Genomic DNA, 20,953 nt, shown 5'->3' on the forward strand with positions numbered 1-20,953 from the left:
TCTCGGGGCTGGAGACGGTAATGTTTTAACTTGGTTCATTTCTCTTGGTTCATGTCAAATTAATTTTGATAAATAAGTCACACCTGACTATAAGTCGCAGGACCAGCCAAACTATGAAAAAAAGTGTGACTTATAGTCTGGAAAATACTTTATATATCGGTATTCGCATCAGCCTTGAAAAATATTGGAATATCAGATATCGGCAAAGTCCAATATCATGCATCTCTAGTCATTATCACATCATACATACATCATAACAGTCCATGTGTGAAAACTGAATCCACAAATAAAATTTTAAGTTTACCACTGCCTCTGTTTTTTTTTTTTATAGATTTTCTATTGATTTATAGTTATTTTCAAAACTTTCAATGTACTCTTATTAAAAATAGCATCATTATTGATAATTTAATTTTAACAAGAGAGTTATGTTCTTTGGTGCATGCCACGTTCAGATGCGATCCATCACGTTTAACCTCAGCGGGTCTCAAATGCTGCTATATCAGTGATTGTTCAATGTTTGTATGTAAGTGACTTACAAACAGCTGCTGAAAGTCCATTTCTCTTTAAAACTCTCTGTGGCTTTTGAATGTGGCTTAGCTTCTGTGGATTTTGTAAGCATGTGTTTAGTTTTTATCGGACAGTTTTTACCGCAGAGTTTCGCAGCGCCACAGGCCATGTTCCTGAAATGTGGTTGTGTTCACCGCAGGAACATTCCCCATATCAAAACACCTTTAATGACTGTGGTTTTTGTGACTTACTGTGTGCTTTCTCTCTGCTGCAGGCCATGGTTCCTGCGGCTCAGACCTCGCTGCTGCTGCAGCCTCTTCTGTCAGACACAGAGTACCGCCTCAGTGTCTCAGCAGTCTACAGCGACGGGAACGGGCCGCCCATCACTCGCATCGCACGCACACGTGAGTCTGCTCTCCACTGAGCCTCGCTGTATACTACTCTACTCTACTACTATACTACACTACTAAGTCAGCGTGTTAGATGAGCGACTCTTGCATTAACAACAAGATTTAAGTTGAAGTAAATATGAATCTAAGAGTAAAGTGTGCACCACCTGCTCCCTGGTCTTACTAATGTTCAGAGAGATAGTTATCGTGGCACCAGTTTGTCAGAGTGCTCATCTCATCTCTTCTCTTCTCTGGAGGCTGACTCATTGTTGTCAGTGATAAGCCCTACCACTGTTCTGCCATCTGCAAATTTGATGATGACATTGGAGCTGTATGTGGCTACGCAGTCATCTGTGTATAGGGAAACAGGAGAGGACTGAGAACAGAGCCCTGTGGGTCCCCAGTGGTGAGGGTCAGTGGGGAGGAGATTTTGCTGCCAACTCTTCAGCCAACTGTTCAGACACAGAGTTTCGCCACAAGCTTAGGGAGCACTATGTTATGAAACGCTGAGCTATAGTCGACAAACAGCATTCTTACATTCTTACCAGAGATTCCTTCTGCATACACTATAAACATGTACTTTAGCTCCCCTAAAGAGGAAAATCTCATCTTCACAATAGTGAATATTGAAATAGCCAATAGAGTAGTTTATTTATTTATAACGCACATTTATAAACAACACCATCCTGTACAGTTATAAAACATAAGACATTTACTGACATGAAATCCTAATGGACAAATGTAAGTGTACACCCCCAGAGACAATGTCAGTTACCTGTTTACTGTCTCACTTGAATGTTTTAATAATAAGAATGAGTGCACACGGGCCAGTCATGTCACAGGGAGGGAGTCATCAGTTGTGAACTGAAACCCCAGTCAGGATCTCTTCCTCCGCAGTGCCTCTTTCTGCTCCCAGTAACCTCCGTGTGTCTGAGGAGTGGTACAACCGCTTCCGCATCAGCTGGGACGCGCCACCGTCGCCCACCATGGGTTACAGGATCGTCTACCAGCCCACATCAGGTACCTGAGCACCTCATCACACACAACACACACACACACGCTGACCTCTGAATTCTGATCCCTGACAGCGGCTGGCCGCGCACTGGAGACATTTGTGGGCGACGACATCAATACCATGCTGATCGTGAATCTGTTGAGCGGCACAGAGTACAGCGTTAAAATCATCGCCACCTACACCACAGGATCCAGCGAGGCCCTGAGCGGACGCGCCAAAACACGTGAGTGCGTGGCACACACTGAACACTTGTGCGAGTGAGCGCCTCTGACAGCCTGTGTCTGTGTCTCTAGTGTATCTGGGAGTGAGTAACCTCAGCACGTATCAGGTGCGGACCAGCAGCATGTGTGTGCAGTGGCAGCCACATCAACACGCAAACCTGTACCGTCTCCTCCTGCAGTCGCCGCTCAGTGAGTGTTTGTGTCTGGAAATACTTACACACACTATAGGGATGAATCTGTACCCAGAAGTGAGTGAAACCTGACAAAACCTCCTTTTGATGACATCCTCATTTGTGAAAATTGTAAAAGAACAAAGGCATGACACTACAGGTGAATAGGGTAAAAAATTTAATAAATATCTCTAACTATAATTTACAAGTTTAATTCATTACATTAAGAATTGCAAATATTTTTGTATTTTTAGTTTTCTGAAATGTTATGCAAATGAGGCATTATCTAATTAAATATGCACTAATTTCCATACATTTCCAGAACAGAAATCTGAGCATCGGTTCATAATTCTTGTTTGATTTTGTCCTCATATGAGAGTTAATAATTTTTTCAGAGGGGGTTTTGGATTTCTCTTTTTATGATAAATCAGAAAATAATGTCAACAGACAGAAAACAAGCACATTTTCAACATGTTTTTAGGATTAAAATGTTGAATAAATCAGGCATCAATCTTGTTACTCAGGGTTATTATAGTTAACCAAAGCTTAATCTAAAAACTTAAAAATTTAAATGAATACAACATATAAAAACAGAAACTAATTCTAAATATTGCTAAAATCTGTAATGTTATATCAATGATACTGAAATAACACTGATATAAATCAGTGCATGAAAGCAAATAGTTTAATTGTAAAAATGAATAATTGTATTGTCTGGTGATAGTAACTGTAGCTGTATGTAAAGTGATGGCAGTCTATGGAATGCTGTCAGGTGATTATAGTTTGGGCTTGTCAGTGATATTAAAAGCATATTAGTTTATTATGTGTAAGCCAGGTTAAAGAGATGGGTCTTTAATCTAGATTTAAACTGCAAGAGTGTGTCTGCCTCCCGAACAATGTTAGGTGGGTTATTCCAGAGTTTAGGCGCCAAATAGGAAAAGGATCTGCCGCCCGCAGTTGATTTTGATATTCTAGGTATTATCAAATTGCCTGAGTTTTGAGAACGTAGCGGACGTAGAGGAGTATAATGTAAAAGGAGCTCATTCAAATACTGAGGTGCTAAACCATTCAGGGCTTTATAAGTAATAAGCAATATTTTAAAATCTATACGATGTTTGATAGGGAGCCAGTGCAGTGTGGACAGGACCGGGCTAATATGGTCATACTTCCTGGTTCTAGTAAGAACTCTTGCTGCTGCATTTTGGACTAGCTGTAGTTTGTTTACTAAGCGTGCTGAACAACCACCCAATAAAGCATTACATTAATCTAACCTTGAGGTCATAAATGCATGGATTAACATTTCTGCATTTGACATTGAGAGCATAGGCCGTAATTTAGATATATTTTTGAGATGGAAAAATGCAGTTTTACAAATGCTAGAAACGTGGCTTTCTAAGGAAAGATTGTGATCAAGTAGCACACCTAGGTTCCTAACTGATGACGAAGAATTGACAGAGCTACCATCAAGTCTTAGACAGTGTTCTAGGTTATTACAAGCAGAGTTTTTAGGTCCTTTAAATAACAACTGTGTTTTTTTTTCAGTATTTTTTATGCAGTATTTTTTAACTATGCATTCCATTAGTTTTTCAAATTGGTGTGTTTCACCGGGCTGCGAGGAAATATAGAGCTGAGTATCATCAGCATAACAGTGAAAACTAACACCATGTTTCCTGATGATATCTCCCCCAAGGGTAACATATAAAGCGTGAAGAGTAGCGGCCCTAGTACTGAGCCTTGAGGTACTCCATACTGCACTTGTGATTGATATGATACATCTTCATTCACTGCTACGAACTGATGGCGGTCATATAAGTATGATTTAAACCATGCTAATGCACTTCCACTGATGCCAACAAAGTGTTCAAGTCTATGCAAAAGAATGTTGTGGTCAATTGTGTCAAACGCAGCACTAAGATCCAATAAAACTAATAGAGAGATAAACCCACGATCAGATGATAAGAGCAGATCATTTGTAACTCTAAGGAGAGCAGTCTCAGTACTATGATACTGTACTATGTATTACTGTACTATGTACAGTACGTAACATTACGTACATTAGTACGTAATGTACTATGATGATAAAAAAAAATAAAAAAAATACCTGGCTATGCGTTCTGTTCTAGACTTACTGGGACTTGTCATGGCACTTGTATACTGTTGTTGTTCTCGTGTTGACCTGACTGCTTCTATTGTCATCATTTGTAAGTCGCTTTGGATAAAAGCATCTGCTAAATGATTAAATGTAAATGTAAATGATACGGTCTAAATCTTGACTGGAAATCCTCACAGATACCATTTTTCTCTAAGAAGGAATATAATTGTGAGGATACCACCTTTTCTAGTATCTTGGACAGAAAAGGAAGATTTGAGATCGGTCTATATGTAACAAGAAGTAGATTTTACAATTTTGGCTATATTAAGTTTGCACAAAACGAAATAATGATCTGAGATATCATCACTTGGCTGCATAATTTCAACACACACACACACACTCACACACAGACAAGCAGTGTAAATCAAGGGTTTTCCACTCAATCCTCTGTTTCAGATGGTGAGAAACAGGAAGTGAAGTTGAGCGGCTCCACGTCCAGACACTGCTTTAATGATCTGACACCGAACACGCAGTACACCATCAGCATTCACGCTCAGCTGCAGGACACGGAGGGACCCGCTGTCACCACCACACAGAGAACATGTGTGTACACACACACACACACACACACCACACAGAGAACATGTATGTGCTGAAACACACACACACATCACACAAAGAAAATGTATGTGCTGAAACACACACACACACACACACACAAATGATGATACAGTTACTGAGTTTCTAATAGATTCAGTAGATATATGATGGTTGAAATGTAACTATATAAAAATTCCAAACCATTTTTAGTCATTACGTGAGATGATGTATTTTAGTTATACATTTGTCTGTATCTTTCAGCAAAAGCTTTGATGTTCCTTCATGGTGTAACTGTACTAACAATCAGAGGAAGGGGATTCCAATTTTGAATTAAAATGAATAAAATTTGCATAATTTTAACTTTTTATTTTATTTGGAAATCAGATAAAACACTATATGAAAACATTTAATTTAACAAGTTTTTTTTTCTGAAGATAACGTTCCCTTTGTGACGTGGCTCACAGTGATGAGCACATCATGTGACTGAAGTGTTTCCTGTCATTCAAATGTGTCTGTAGTTCCTGTGGCCACGGCTCCGCCCACCACCCCCAGCACCACGGCCCCCCCGCCCACCCTCCCCGCCAGTAGAGAAGGTATGGGTCACATGACATCATTCACTAGTGGGGAGAGTTTCAGCACACGCAGCAGTTTTGATCTGCTCTGTCTGTGTGTGTGTGTGTGTGTGTCTGTGTGTGTGTGTGTGTGTGTGTGTGCGCGTGTCAGTGTGTCGAGCCGCTAAAGCAGATCTGGTGTTTCTGGTGGACGGATCGTGGAGTATCGGCGATGATAACTTCCAGAAGGTCATCCGCTTCCTGTACAGCACCGCCGGAGCTCTGGACCGGATTGGTCCGACTGGGACTCAAGTGAGTCAAACTCACGAGATGCTTTTCTTCACACAGTGTGAATCAGGCCACATTCTAAAACATAAATCTTGCCCTTTGTCAGACTGAAAGTGACATTTGGCGACACCAGAGATGTGTTTGTGCATCTGATACTGAAGTCTAAATAAAGGTCCAAATGCACAACCTAATTAACAAAAGCAGAAGTTTCTGAATAAAAGAAAAGTTCAGTGTTTTATGTGGAGGTAAAGCATCATGTTAAATAAGCCTGTGTGTTTCTCTCAGGTGGCCATCGCTCAGTTCAGTGATGACGCTCGCACCGAGTTCAGGCTCAGCTCATATGATAAGAAAGAAACCCTGCTGGACGCCATTCAGAGGATCTCATATAAAGGAGGAAACACAAAGACAGGCAAAAACCAGCCCACACACACACACTCTCTCTCAATCATCCACTGTAAACACACACACATGTATGACTGTGTCTGACCTCTGACCTCTGCAGGCAGGGCGATGCAGCACGTGAAGGACTCAGTGTTCACGGCAGTGGGCGGAGCCAGAAGGGGCGTGCCTAAAGTCCTGGTGGTGCTGACAGACGGCCGTTCCCAAGACGACGTCCTCCAGGTTTCCCAGGAGATCCAGACAGAAGGTGCGTCTCCATAGCAATGGTCACAACAATGAAACTCTGTCGCCGTGTGACGGTACACAACTCTTTAAACACTGATATTTCATACAGTGTGTGTTTGTTGTAGGTTACATCGTTTTTGCCATTGGTTTCTCTGATGCGGATTACGGCGAGCTGGTGAGTATCGCCAGCAAACCCAGCGAGAGACACGTGTTCTTCGTGGACGATCTGGATGCTTTCAGAAAGATTGAAGAGAAACTGATCACCTTTGTTTGTGAAGCTGCATCAGCAAGTAAGTGTGTGCATATGCGTGTGTGTGTGAGTGTGAGTATGCGTTTTTGTGTGAGTGTGCATATGCATTTAGGTGTGTGTGTGTGTGTGTGTATGCATTTGCGTGTGAGTGTATGAGTGCATTTGCGTGTGCATGTGTGACTGGTGTGATTGTGAGTGAGTGCGTGTAAGTGTGTGTGTGAGTATGTGTGTGCATTTGGGTGTGAGTGTGTGAGTGTACATGTGCGTTTGTGTGTGTGTGTGTGTGAGTGAGTTTGCATGTGTGAGTATGTGTGTGCATTTGGGTATGTGTGTGAGTGTGCATTTGCATGTGATTGTTCATTTGCATGTGCGTGTGCGTGTGCATTCGCGTGTGTGTGTGTGTGCGTGTGAGTGAGTGTGTGTGTGTGTGTGCATGTGTGTGCATGTATGTGTGTGATAAGTGTGTTGTTGACGTGTTTCTGTCTTGTTGTCTGTAGCGTGTCCATCAGTACCCATGAGTGGCAGCACATTACCAGGTAAACTGTTCAAACACAGTCTCTGTCAGTATGTTTACTCGTCTTTTTCCGTTAATTTTTCTTAAATATTCTGAGGCCGTGGCCATTGAGGACAGGATGTAGAGAAAGGCTCTCTCTAGAAAATGCACAGTGGTGGCTCTACAGAGCAGTGTTTATTTAGTCCCATGGTGAACGAAATGTTCCTCCAAGCATTATTTTTCATATTATTATTGCTGATGTCATTAGGTACAGACATGAATATTCGGAGACCAGCCATATTTGCCTCTTTTCCATTATTATCATTCAGTCGTGCAAGTAGATTGTGACGGCGGGTGATATTTTTCCCTCCCCTCCACTGTGACTGGACGCCTGGGTGAAGAATGAGAGTGAGGAGTGCTCAGAGTTTAACATTGTTGAGTCTTCAGTGCAGTGTGTTACAGAGGCCAGGTGTGCAGCGGGCCACTATAACACTCTTAATAATGTGTTGATGCTGCTGGAGAGGTGATTGCTGTGGTTGACGATCCTGAGGAGTGTTGTGTGCTGCTGCTGTGTGTCAGGGTTCAGGATGATGGAGATGTTCGGTCTGGTGGAGCATCTGTACAGCAGTGTGAGCGGTGTGTCCATGGAGCCGGGGACCTTCAACAGCTACAGCAGCTTCAGACTCAGCAGCGATGCACTCGTCACACAGCCCACCAGGTGACACACACGTCTGACGTCTGAGTCCTGAGTCCAGCTGCACAAGAGGACTAGTGAATGTGCATTTAGACTCACGCCACAGTCACACCAAACTTTGAGCATGTCAACTTTCTACAGACACTGCAATGGCAACGGCCATGTTAAAAACATAATCAACATATAATACATCCAAAATAAGGGTTTCTGCAGGTATTAAATTAAGTCTTAATACATCCTTAAACATATTAATGCATTAGAAGATCAGAAAGTCTTAAATACAAGGTCAATTGAAATTTAAATGAACGTCATGACATTAAATGTTGCATTAATGCAGTGAAATGGATGTCTTCCACACTATTTTTTTTTTTAAATCAACATACATTTACTTGATATGCAAAATCAAGATACGAGGTCTAGTTTCCTGAGAACTAGAATAAAATGACATGAGTTTATGCTTAAAACAAGATCAAATATCTGTCAATGGGAGGCACATGTTTGCAGAAATACAGTAAAGGTTATTTCCATGTTCTAGTGTTTGGTAGTAGAAATATGAGCGACTATTCTATTTCAGAAACGTTTCTATTTCTGTGACATCACGGCTGAAAAATCAACATACAAAGTGACAGTGATTTCAGGACCTGATTCTGTGCTTTATTCAGTGTTATAAAGTGTCTTATGTGAGTTTGAATACTGAAAGTGAAAACCGATAGTTCACCTCAAACTCAAGGGTCTTGTCAGAGAGTCTATCACTCAGTATGTTTTTAAACATTTTTAAATAGTGTACATTTATGAGTTAGATTATGTTTTGCGAGTGCAAAAGTTAGATTATGTTTTGAGAGGCTCTGCCCACACACACTTCTGATTGCCTGTGATTCTCCTTTTTTTGTGATAAACACTTTGTTTATATTAACAAAATAACATCCATTCATACAAACAGGGAAGGGGGAGCAACAGACATATTATCAATAATTTACAATCTAAAAGAGAGAAAAATATATATTTTGGTAATTCCTTTACATACTTTACATGTATCAGTAGTCCCAGGTTTATCTCCATTAATTGGTGCTGTTGTACATTCACAGGCCACTATCTCAAGGAGGCTATGAATCCAAAATGTTTTTGCACACCTGCGCGGAGTAAACCAACATCATTCAAAACTCTTTTGGAGTTTTTCTAAACCGTTTTCCAGTGATGAGCCTGAAGTGTACAGAACGGTGTCATCTGCATAGAGATGAATAAAAGACTTGCCCACAGCACGAGCAACATCATTAATATAAACAGAGAATAACATCGGGCCAAGAATCGAGCCTTGGGGCACCCCCATAGATACCGCCAGAGGCTCAGACCGCAGACCCTCAGACTTAACACACTGAAATCTGTCAGTGAAATAATTAGAAAACCAAGAAAGGCACGTGTTTGAGAAACCCACGGCCTTTAGTTTTCTGATAAGAATACTGTGACTGACAGAATCAAAAGCTTTGGCCAAGTCGATAAAAACAGCAGCACAATGTTGTTTTTGGTCGAGAGCTGTTATAATGTCGTTTAGGACTTTTAGTGTTGCTGTGGTGCACCCATTACCAGCTCTGAAACCAGATTGCATATCAGAGAGGAAATGATGTGACTCGAGATGACCTATTATCTGTTTGTTGACTTGACTTTCAAAGACTTTTGAAAGGAAGGGCAGGACGGAGATGGGTCGGTAACAGTTAGGGTCTGTAGGAACCCCCCCTTTGAATATGGGAACAACTGCAGCCACGTTCCAATCTTTAGGTATCTCTGATGAAACACGTGAGAGATTGAAAAGGCTGGTAATGGGTGAGGCAATAATTGCAGCTGATATTTTCAAAAAGAATGGGTCCTAGATTGTCAAGTCCAGCTGATTTATATGGGTTAAGGGTTTGTAGCTCTCTCAAGACATCTTCAGTTTGAAATTCAGCAAAAGAGAATTGTGGGTGGTTAGAGCCAGGTACTAACGTAGGTGCTGTGTAGTTGGGCCGGGTAGATGCAGCCAGGTGGAATGCATGGCCAGCCATAGTGAAGTGCTTATTGAGTCCCTCTATTATAGTGGACTTGTTGGTGGTGACGATGTCTCCTAGCTTTAAAACCGTGGGCAGTTGGGCGGAGGTGTTCTTGTTCTGCATTGATTTGACTGTGTCCCAAAACTTTTCAGAATTGGTACTGCAAGAAGCAAGTAGCTTTAGCTTCCCTTACTCCCTGTGTGTACCGGTTTCTGGTTTCCTTAAAAAGCTGCATATCATGAGAATTGTTTGAGGCACGTGCAGTCCGCCATAGAGTGTTTTTCTGCTTGCTGAGGGCAGTCAATTCCGGGGTATACCAAGGGCTATATCTGTTTTTAGTTCTGAACTTTTTAAAAGGAGAATGCTTATTTAGGATAGAAATAAAATCGTCCTTAAAAAATAACCAGGCATCATCCACATATGGTATCAGCTCAATGTCGTTCCAGGATACCTGGGCAAGGTCTATTAAGAAGGCTTTTTCACTGAAGTGCTTCAGAGAGCATTTAATGGTAATAAGGGGAGGTCTTTTAACTGCAGACCCATTACGAACACATGCGATGAGACCGTGATCACTCAGATCCTGACTGAAGAACACTGGAGTATATTTTGAAGGCATATTAGTCAGAGCTATATCAATTAAAGTGCTTTTGTTTGCAGAATTTAAATTGTATCTTGTGGATTCGTTAATAATTTGTGTAAGGTTGAGTGCATCCAGCTAAGACTGTATATTTTTTGGGACCTTTAACATGTCCAAATTTAAGTCTCCTAAAAGTAAGAACTCAGACGATACTCAAACATTTTGGGGGCAGACCTAGATAGAACAATGGAGCATTGTAGGTTATCTCTGCAATAGAATCCAACTCCGCCCCCTTTTGTAGATCTGTCTTGACGGATGATATTGTAGTTTGGGATAGATATTTCTACATTTTTGAAAAGGGAAGCTTGATTTGAGATGTGACACACACATTTTATTTTCAAGTCGTGTGTAAAGCATGAAATCACACGTGCGCACACTGAGCTGGAGATATTGAATTGAAATCAGCCTGAACTCTGATGGCGCAGGTTCATCCATCCGGAGGGGCTGCCATCAGACTACACCATCACCATGCTCTTCCGCCTGCTCCCAGAAACACCGCAGGAGCCCTTTGCATTATGGGAAGTCCTCAACAGCAACAATGAGCCGCTGGTGGGAGTCATTCTGGACAGTGAGTAACACCGCCGCGTCACAGTCCTGTGAGGCATGGGTTCGAATCTCACGTTTACCTTGATTTAGTGCTGTACATTGAATCATTATGTAATTGTCATCAAGTTTTCTGTTTTTCTCATTTTATTAAACATAATTAATTAAACATATATTAAGAGTTTAAATCCCCGTCAGAGCTTTGTTTATAAAGCAATGCATTTTCTGCCAACCTGGCAACCATTCACATGTGCTCTCTTCTGCAGAAAAAATACAGATGCGCTAAAAACACCAGCAGACATAACCATGATTATATTTTTTTGTGTGAGCTAATCATGATTAACATTTGTCCTTTATTGTGCAGTTGTAAGAGTGTCTGCTGGATGCACAAATATAAAAATATGCTTCTAAAGATACATGTCTCATCTTCTTCTTCACTTCACAGATCCAGGAAAGACGTTGACTTACTTCAACACTGATTATAATGGTGATTTCCAGACGGTGATGTTTGAGGGGCCAGACATCCAGAAGCTCTTCTATGGCAGTTTTCATAAGGTCAGAGGTCACAGCTGAAGGAGATCCTGTCTGGTCCAGCAGGGAATGTGCTGTTGTCTAATGAGGCGTGTGTGTGTGTGTTTGTGTGTGTTTGTGTGTGAGCACAGCTGCACATCGCTGTCAGTAAGACGTCAGCTTTCGTGATGGTCGACTGTAAACCGGCGGGAGAGAAGCCTGTTAATGCGGCCAAAAACATCAGCACTGACGGCGTGGAGGTTCTGGGACGCATGGTGCGGTCCAGAGAATCCAAAGACAGCTCTGCACCGGTGTGTGTTTGTGTGTGTGAGATCAAAGAGAAATCGTTGCATAAATGTGGTTCAGTGTTAGAATAACATGCCTCACATCTGTGTGTGTGTGTTTAGTTTCAGCTGCAGTCCTTTGATATTGTCTGCAGCACGTCATGGGCTCGACGGGACAAATGCTGTGAGCTGCCCAGTCTGGTGAGTGTGTGTGTGTGTGTGTGTGTGTGTGTGTGTGTGTGTGTGTGTGTGTGTTTGTGAGGACCTTTTCACAGAACTAAGTACTTTAGTGAGGTCATCAAGTGATATCGGGGAAAAATTCTCCAGGGTTACTGGCCGTGGAGACAAAAGGTATTTGATGTGAAGAAAAAAGAGTAATATTATTTTATATGTTGTTTATCTTGTTCTTGAGTGAACTGACACTCGTCAGCTGAAGAGATTTTTAACTGCAGGTGATGGAGGAGAGACAATGTTATGTATGGGATTATGTTAAAAAGAGCAGATACTATCATTGATCCAAGGGGTGGAATTTATCAGAAGAGCTGCTCTGGATTACACTGGAGTAACTTCATCCAAAGGTTATGCTCATATTTAAAAGATTGCACTTGAACATCAATGCTACTATTTGACATATTAATGGAGGAATTATCAAAAAAGCACAGAATGTTTCTGCAGAAAGGTTATTCAGGATGCGAGAATTGATAACTGGACTCCAGGATTCCTGAATGAAGGTCTGGGATTCAGTATGTGTGAATCTGTGTGATCAGTGAATGACTAAAGCAGTGTAAACTGGGGCTGGAAAACGAAATGTTTGGATGTCGGCTGGAGAGGATGCTGTTGTTTGTTGTTCGCCGCTTCTCCGTTGTAACAATTTCTTTGTTTTAGTAGTTTGAATAGTTTTTAACCTTTTTTGCACGGATTGTTTTAAATTGAAGTGAGAGGAGACTGGTGCTTGTTGTTTTACCAGTATTTTGCATGTATTATCATCAAGCAGAAGTCTACTGCCCTACTGTTATCCCCTCCAACATTGGTTGGTTGTTAGTCATTTTTCGCTGTCAGTGGACGAACACCTGGATTTTTTTGTTGTTGTTTGGTGCTGCTACTGCAAGCTTGTTTGCGATCGGCTTGAAGCTCAAGTATTCTTTTCCACAGCTGCTGACTCTCAACAACCGCACAATCCCAACATGCCTTGCAGATATTAAAGTCAAGTCAAGTCAAGTCACCTTTATTTATATAGCGCTTTAAACAAAATACATTGCGTCAAAGCAACTGAACAACATTCATTAGGAAAACAGTGTGTCAATAATGCAAAATGATAGTTAAAGGCAGTTCATCATTGAATTCAGTGATGTCATCTCTGTTCAGTTGAAATAGTGTCTGTGCAGTTATTTGCAATCAAGTCAATGATATCGCTGTAGATGAAGTGACCCCAACTAAGCAAGACAGAGGCGACAGCAGCAAGGAACCGAAACTCCATCGGTGACAGAATGGAGAAAAAACCTTGGGAGAAACCAGGCTCAGTTGGGGTCAGTTCTCCTCTGACCAGACGAAACCAGTAGTTCAATTCCAGACTGCAGCAAAGTCAGATTGTGCAGAAGAATCATCTGTTTCCTGTGGTCTTGTCCTGGTGGTCCTCTGAGACAAGGTCTTTACAGGGGATCTGTATCTGGGCTCTAGTTGTCCTGGTCTCCGCTGTCTTTCAGGGCTGTAGAGGTCCTTTCTAGGTGCTGATCCACCATCTGGTCTGGATACGTACTGGATCCGGGTGACTGCAGTGACCCTCTGATCTGGATACAGACTGGATCTGGTGGCCACGGTGACCTCGGAACAAGAGAGAAACAGACAAATATTAGCGTAGATGCCATTCTTCTAATGATGTAGAAAGTACATACGGTGTTATGGGAAGTGTTTCCGGTTCCGGTTTACCTAACTATCAGATATTAAAAGCATATTAGTATGTTATGTGTAAGCCAGGTTAAAGAGATGGGTCTTTAATCTAGATTTAAACTGCAAGAGTGTGTCTTCCTCCCGAACAATGTTAGGTAGGTTATTCCAGAGTTTAGGCGCCAAATAGGAAAAGAACTTGGACTTCTGTGAGGACTGCTATATTTCCACAGAAGTTCCCGTCCTAAGTTGGTTTACCACAGCATGACCGCTCTGCTTCAGCCATTCTATCCCTCCGGACCACTGTCGCACGTCTGCTTCATCAGACCAGTGTCGCTCTTGATGTTAATAACACAGGAAACATCACGAGATCCCTGCACATCAGGCAGGATAGAAAATGTGGTGTCAATTCCAGTGAACTATGGCCTCTACATTGATTCACTACCTCATTAAAAAATTTATATTAAAACACTTAAAATAGAACTTTTTAATACACATTTCCTCACAAACAAATCATCTTTTCTACAAGACCACATCATGGATAAGGGATTAGACTTTGTTTATTACAGAAACATGGCACCAGCCGGAGCTCTACTCAGCGTTGAATGACCCCTGGTCACAGCTGCTTGGAGAAAGCCTCAGCACTGGTGGTGGTGGTGGCTCAGCTGTAATACACAGACAGTGTTTGGAATTGCCCCCTGCCTGCATTGATTCGTTTTGAATATCTTGCATTTTGGTGTAAATCCCCTTTCCCCTTGACAATACTTCTCATCTATCAGCCCCTCTAAACAAAACCTTTTTTTTTATTTCAGAGATACACGATCTACTTACAAAACTCTGCTCAATAACATTCTGCAACTACTGGTCTTTCTCCACTTCCCACTACATGTTGATGTCCCCACACATTTCGGGGGCCACATACTGCACCTGGTCATTTTAAACTTAGCCCCTTTAATAACCTTCTGATGTGTGAACTTGTTGTATCTGACCACAAGGCCATCTCACACTAAAGATAAGCATCAAATCTGTTTCAGGACACTTTGACCATAGACCTCCGGCATCTATCTTCTGGTGATTCGTCCTCAGCTGCTGAGTCAGTTGATTTCTACAACCAGTCTTTCAGATTTCCATGCCCCTGTCAGAATTAGAACTGTCACCTTTTCGTGCTCAGCTTCCTGATGCACTTGCAAACTGCAAAAGATGAAGACAGCTGGGCATGTCCTTGAGCTCTTTTCATGGCCTCGGGACTACCTGATCAAAGGCAAGACTACAAAGAGCATCAAAAGGGCGATGCAAGGTCTTTGAGAGATGCATAGTCACAGTTCTACTCAAATACCATAAACAATAGCCCTGGTTATTCCACACAACTTTTTTATACAATCAGTTACAAACATAAACCACAAACTCATTGTCATTCAGGAGCTACAGAGGAGAGGTGTAACAACTTTATCACTTTTTTTTCAGGATAAATGTAGATAACATTCACTCTGTCCTATCCATCTCCCTTGTCCTGTCTGTCCTGACTGTCGACCCACAACCTCCCAACCTTACCAACTTCCCAACCACTCTGCTGTTTATTTGATAACTCACAGCAAGTTGTTGAGAACATTATTAGAAAAATAAAACCAGTCACCTGTGCCCTGGACCCCTTTTCCACATCCTTGGTCAAATGTAACCTCATAAGTCCCCTGATCATTGAGGTCTTCAATCACTCCCTCCAGGCTGGCCATGTTCTATCCGTATTGAAAACTGCTGTCATCAGACCACTTCTCAAAAAACCCCACCTTAGATCCAGAAGTCCTTGACAACTAAAGGCCCATCTCCAACCTTCCATTAATTTCCAAAGTGCTGGGAAAAGTAGTAGTTGTGCAGCTTCTGATCCATTCTCTGCTCAACTCTACGTAAAGATCAACTCAACCCCATCTGCTGTCCTGCCATCTTCCACTTTGACCACCAGCCTGTAGGTTTGGATGAAGCAAAATTGCTTCTAACTAAATTGTTAGAAGAACTGAAGCCAGCACTCCAAACCAGGTCATTAACAACATTACCTTCTCTCTTCAGGATATTTCACTTTCAACATCAGTTACCAACCTCGACTCTCGTCTGACCTTTGAGGACCACATCTAACATCTGTGTAAGACTTCGCCCCATCTTACTCTTGCAGTTGCAGAAAAGCTTGTTCATGCCGATGTTTACTCCAGGCTGGAATATTGCAATGCACCCCTCAGCGGGAGCCCTGGCAGAAGCCTCCAGAAGCTGCAGTACATTCAGAATTGTGCTGTTAGGATCCTGATGAGGGTGCGCAAATATGATCATATCACTCTTATCCTTAAATCGCTCCATTGGCTCCCTGTCTCATTCAGGATTGAGTACAAGGTTTCCCTCCTCACCCACCTGTGTATCCATGGTGTATCCACAATGTTCTATATGTCCCCTCCGTTCTGTTTCAGCATATCTCCTGAAACCTCCTAGGACCACGCTCCGCACTGATGGAGATCAGGCTTTCTGCTCAGCTGCTCCCAGTGTGTGGAATGCTCTCCTGGGACATCTGAGGACACCATCATCTGCGGATGCTTTTAAATGTGCCATTTAAACCCACCTTTATACTAGAGATATCATAATATAATATAAATATAATATAAAGTGTGTTATACATAAAATTTTTAATTATTATTACTTATAATAATTATATTAATTAAATTATGTTTGAATTATAAACACATACTTTTTGTTTGAGGGCTTCTCAGCTCTGGCCCTCGAGGTTCCCAGAGGACAGGTGTGTGTGTGTTAGTGAGTGTGTGTGTGTGTGTGAGAGAGAGAGAGAGAGGAGTGTGTGTGTGTGTGTGTGTGTTTTTGTGTGTGTGTAGGAGAGAGAGTGTGTGTGTGTGTCATTGAAAGTTTGCGCCTTATGAATGATTTCCTAGCTACTCATAGAAAGATTCACATTATCATTCATCTTCATGTACAGTGTGTGATTCAGCGTCTGTGTTTGTTTGTTTGCAGAGAAAGGAAGCCGAGTGTCCATCTCTCCCGCGTGCTTGCACCTGCACTCAGGACAGTAAGGGCCCCCCTGGCCCCGCCGGCCCCCCAGTATGAGCCCTTCATCATCATCATCATCACCATCATCTCTGACATCACTCACTGACTCTGTGTGTGTGTGTGTGTGTGTGTGTGACAGGGAGGTCCGGGCATCAGAGGATCCAGAGGAGATCGAGGTGAACCCGGCCCTGTGGTACAGTATTACCCACAATCCACCTCACTAACATTCACAAAATGAGTTTCGGAGATTATGAGTGTAATTGTATGAGTAGATTTACACAGGTGTGTGTGTGTGTGTGAAGGGTCCTGTTGGTCCAGTGGGAGATGCTGGTGTTCCGGGTGCTCAGGGGCCTCCCGGTCCTCCGGGGCCCAGCGGACGCTCCATTAGAGGCCCTCCGGTAACTAACAGCACCTCGACACTGATTCCACATTCACACTGGGGCTGACAAAGTAAAATGTGAATTTCAGATATTTGTTGTGTTTTTAACTAGATGCACACTCAAACAGCTGACGCAGTTTATTTTTATTAGCCAATCTAATTCAGTCCGCTAGATGTGGCACTGCTGTGCTGTTAATAAGATGATTGGCTGAAAAATAGGGAGTGGAGGATGAATGGACATGAATGGAATAATTCAGTGTTTTCTGTCACTATTTGACTGTTTTCCTTTCAAACACTGAAACTACGTGAAACGAAGTGTTTAGCAAATGCCACCACCTCTGGAGCTTCTGCAGCAGCAACAGGAGCTTCTATAGACCCAGAGAATTCAGAAATAGTGTCTGGGGTCAGAACAGAGGCGACAGAGAACTCTGAGAGCTCCAAGAAAAGTGCTGCTCCTTTCTCGGGAGAAGCTGAAGTGAACATCACTGCCTTGATATTCTGCAACATAAGAGGCCATCTCAAGGGGGAATTGGAGCGGACTCTGAGACTGGAGCAAGATGGGAGTGGACTCAGGGCTCTTGGACTCGGGGACTGGAGTGGGCTCGTGAGCAGGTTTGGGGACTGGGGGGGGCATCTAGGACTGGATTCAGGGATTAGAGCAGGCTCAGGGACTGGATTGGGCTTGTGAGTGGACTTGGGGACTGGAGCAGGCTCTTGGACTGGAGCAAGTTTGCGAGTGGACTCGGAGACTTCAGTGGATTCAGGGACTGGAGTGGGCTCTGGATCAGACTCATAGACTCATAGTCTGGAGCGGACTCATGAGATCATTGTGGAAAGTGACGTGACATACAGCCAAGTATGGTGACCCAGATTTGGAACGCACACACACACACACACACACACACACACAGCAGTGAACACACACACACGCACACAGAGCTTATGCTGCGGCGCCCGGGGAGCATTTGGGGGTTCTGTGCCTTACTCAAGGGCTCCTCAGTCGTGGTATTGAAGGTGGAGAGAGAACGGTACATACAAGTCGAACCTGCAACCTTTGGATTACCAGGCCACGACTTCCCCCCTATGTGCACCCTAAACCCTCAAGATCTGAACCTTTGATCCTCCACAAAAATGAGTTTTTGGTGACAAATAAATCATTTAATAATAAAAGCACGATTAGAGTTATTAGGGTCACTTCATTCTAGATGTTTGTTTGCTCTGCAAGAATGATATTTCTGTGAAACATCATGTACAGAAGCTGTGTATTACTATATTTCATGTTGAGTAACTGATGTTTTGTAGGGTGCTCCAGGAGAGACGGGACAGAAGGGTGATGCCGGTCCTTCAGGGCTGCAGGTAAATCCCTCACTGCTCACCTCTCTCTCTCTCTCTCTCTCTCTGTCTGTCTGTCTGCTCTGTGTCTGAAGATCATCCCATGTTCCTGTAGGGTGTTCCCGGCTCTCCAGGGCCTACAGGACGTGACGGGCCTCCAGGATTGCGGGTAATGTGTCCCTCATGTGTACTGTTGCTTGTCATGCTAACGCTGTGCTCGACCGTATGATCACACGTGTTCTTGTCCTCCACAGGGTTTGCCGGGTCAGGACGGTCCTCAGGGACGTGTGGGACCACCGGGAACCATAGTGAGTCCACAAATATGTGTGTTAGAACATGTTTAAGTCATCTGCTGAAAATCTTGCATTTGTTCATATGGCAGAAGAACAAAATATCACAGTTTCAGTTTTTTCCAGTATTGTTCAGCTCTAGTCGATAGAGTGTGTTTATAACCGTCCTCTCTCATCCTCAGGGGGGTCCGGGAGCACCGGGAGCCCCGGGGGAAAATGGCCCTCCAGGACCCACAGGAGACCAGGGTCCTCCGGTACGTGTTTCCACACCCATGTGCACATGATAGCAGAAACTGAGCTGATGCTGAACCTCCTCTGTCTGTTTCAGGGACACCCGGGACCCAAAGGAGAGAAGGGTGAGCGGGTGAGTCTGATAACGAGTCTGATCCAATAACGAGAGCATCCTCGTGTTCTCAGACTCTGGTGTGATTCATGCATTGTGTGTGTAATAGGGAGATGTCCAATCAACGGCTTCTGTCCAAGCCATAGCCAGACAAGTGTGTGAGCAGCTGATCCAGAGTGAGTCCACAGACACATGGACGCAAGGCATCATGGGATTGCTTTTGCACGTCTGACGTCTCTCTCTCCGGTCGCAGGTCACATGACGCGGTACAATTCTATTCTGCAACAAATTCCCAGTCAGCCTGTGTCGATCCGCACCGTTCCCGGACCGCCGGGAGAGCCAGGAAGACAAGGGCCTCAAGGACCTCAGGGAGAGCAGGGGCCACCGGGACGACCGGGATTCCCTGGCACTAACGGAGAGAACGGCCAACCGGGAGCACGAGGTGGATGATAGCGTTTGTACTCTCAGCCTGAAGCACACAGACAACACTAACATGACAGAAAACATGTGTGTGTGTGTGTTTATCATCATCAGGACCTCTGGGTGAGAAGGGAGAGAAGGGCAGTCCAGGTGTGGGAGTCCAGGGACCCAGAGGACCCGCTGGACCGCCAGGTGAACCCACACACACACACACACACACACACAAATGTTTGCTCTTGTTTTTGTGTCATATCAGGACACAACTCTGTATAATGTCATGGGTATGACACAGGTATTACAAGGAGAGCGTGACTTATGAGGACATAACCCATGTCCCCATTTTTCAAAACACTTATAAATCATACAGAATGAGTTTTTTTGAGAAAGTAAAAATGCACAAAGTTTCCTGTGAGGGTTAGGGTTAGGTGTAGGGTTGGTGAAGGGACATAGAATATACAGTTTGTACAGAATAAAAACCATTACACCTATGGGATGAACACACTTTACACAAAAACACTCTCTTACACACATGACAAACATTGCCACACACAAACATTTATCAGAAGTTAAATATGATCTGAAAGTCTATAGAGACATCTGGTGATATAATTCTGGAAATGTCTGGGATACTGAAATACACTGAAGAGTCACATGACGTCACAACTGACCGTGTTCAGTCTCTTAATTCATGTGAGCCATTCATCCGTGACTCTGAGGAGATCGGTCCAGAAGTGTGTATGTGTGTGTTTAGTCACATCTGAAGAATCTGTTTGCTGCTGTGTCACAGGAGCTCCTGGTGAAGGCCGAACAGGAAGTACAGGTCCATCTGGTCGCCCCGGTAACCCAGGCAGTCCCGGCAGACCCGGGATCCCCGGACCTGTTGGAGCACCCGGCCAACCCGGATACTGTGACCAGAACGCCTGCCTCGGGTACAACGTGGGAGGTGAGTGTGTGTGTGAGTGTGTGTGTGTGTGTGTGTGTGAGTGTGTGAGTGTGTGTGTGTGTGTGTGTGTGTGAGTGTGTGAGTGTGAGTGTGTGAGTGTGTGTGTGTGTGTGTGTGTGTGTGTTGTGAGTGTGTGTGAGTGTGTGTGTGAGTGTGTGAGTGTGTGTGTGTGTGTGTGAGTGTGTGTGTGTGTGTGTGTGTGTGTGTGTGTGTGTGTGTGTGTGTGAGTGTGTGAGTGTGTGAGTGTGTGTGTGGTGTGTGTGTGTGTGTGTGTGTGTGTGTGTGTGTGAGTGTGTGTGAGTGTGTTGTGTGTGAGTGTGTGAGTGTGTGTGTGTGTGTGTGAGTGTGTGTGGTGTGTGTGTGTGTGTGTGAGTGTGGTGTGTGTGTGAGTGTGTGTGAGTGTGTGTGTGAGTGTGTGAGTGTGTGTGTGTGTG

General features: G+C 43.4%; 1 protein-coding gene across 1 annotated transcript in view; it reads left to right on the forward strand.

Annotated features, from left to right (window-relative positions):
* The window catches only part of col14a1b (collagen, type XIV, alpha 1b), a 54,805-nt gene that overhangs the window by 21,086 nt on the left and 12,766 nt on the right, over positions 1–20,953 (forward strand). The window contains exons 20-47 of the mRNA XM_026231460.1: positions 782–911; positions 1,794–1,916; positions 1,985–2,134; positions 2,205–2,321; positions 4,851–4,997; positions 5,513–5,587; positions 5,718–5,857; positions 6,119–6,242; positions 6,336–6,479; positions 6,583–6,747; positions 7,205–7,243; positions 7,780–7,918; positions 10,978–11,120; positions 11,541–11,650; positions 11,758–11,916; positions 12,013–12,090; positions 16,777–16,863; positions 16,952–17,005; positions 17,115–17,210; positions 18,494–18,547; positions 18,639–18,692; positions 18,778–18,831; positions 18,996–19,067; positions 19,142–19,177; positions 19,266–19,332; positions 19,410–19,598; positions 19,691–19,768; positions 20,364–20,570. Of these exons, the coding sequence (XP_026087245.1) occupies positions 782–911; positions 1,794–1,916; positions 1,985–2,134; positions 2,205–2,321; positions 4,851–4,997; positions 5,513–5,587; positions 5,718–5,857; positions 6,119–6,242; positions 6,336–6,479; positions 6,583–6,747; positions 7,205–7,243; positions 7,780–7,918; positions 10,978–11,120; positions 11,541–11,650; positions 11,758–11,916; positions 12,013–12,090; positions 16,777–16,863; positions 16,952–17,005; positions 17,115–17,210; positions 18,494–18,547; positions 18,639–18,692; positions 18,778–18,831; positions 18,996–19,067; positions 19,142–19,177; positions 19,266–19,332; positions 19,410–19,598; positions 19,691–19,768; positions 20,364–20,570 (3,031 nt within the window). The remainder of the gene's footprint in view (positions 1–781; positions 912–1,793; positions 1,917–1,984; positions 2,135–2,204; positions 2,322–4,850; positions 4,998–5,512; positions 5,588–5,717; positions 5,858–6,118; positions 6,243–6,335; positions 6,480–6,582; positions 6,748–7,204; positions 7,244–7,779; positions 7,919–10,977; positions 11,121–11,540; positions 11,651–11,757; positions 11,917–12,012; positions 12,091–16,776; positions 16,864–16,951; positions 17,006–17,114; positions 17,211–18,493; positions 18,548–18,638; positions 18,693–18,777; positions 18,832–18,995; positions 19,068–19,141; positions 19,178–19,265; positions 19,333–19,409; positions 19,599–19,690; positions 19,769–20,363; positions 20,571–20,953) is intronic.

The sequence above is a fragment of the Carassius auratus genome, chromosome 44 (assembly GCF_003368295.1).
Source record: "Carassius auratus strain Wakin chromosome 44, ASM336829v1, whole genome shotgun sequence".
NCBI classification, from domain to species: domain Eukaryota; kingdom Metazoa; phylum Chordata; class Actinopteri; order Cypriniformes; family Cyprinidae; genus Carassius; species Carassius auratus.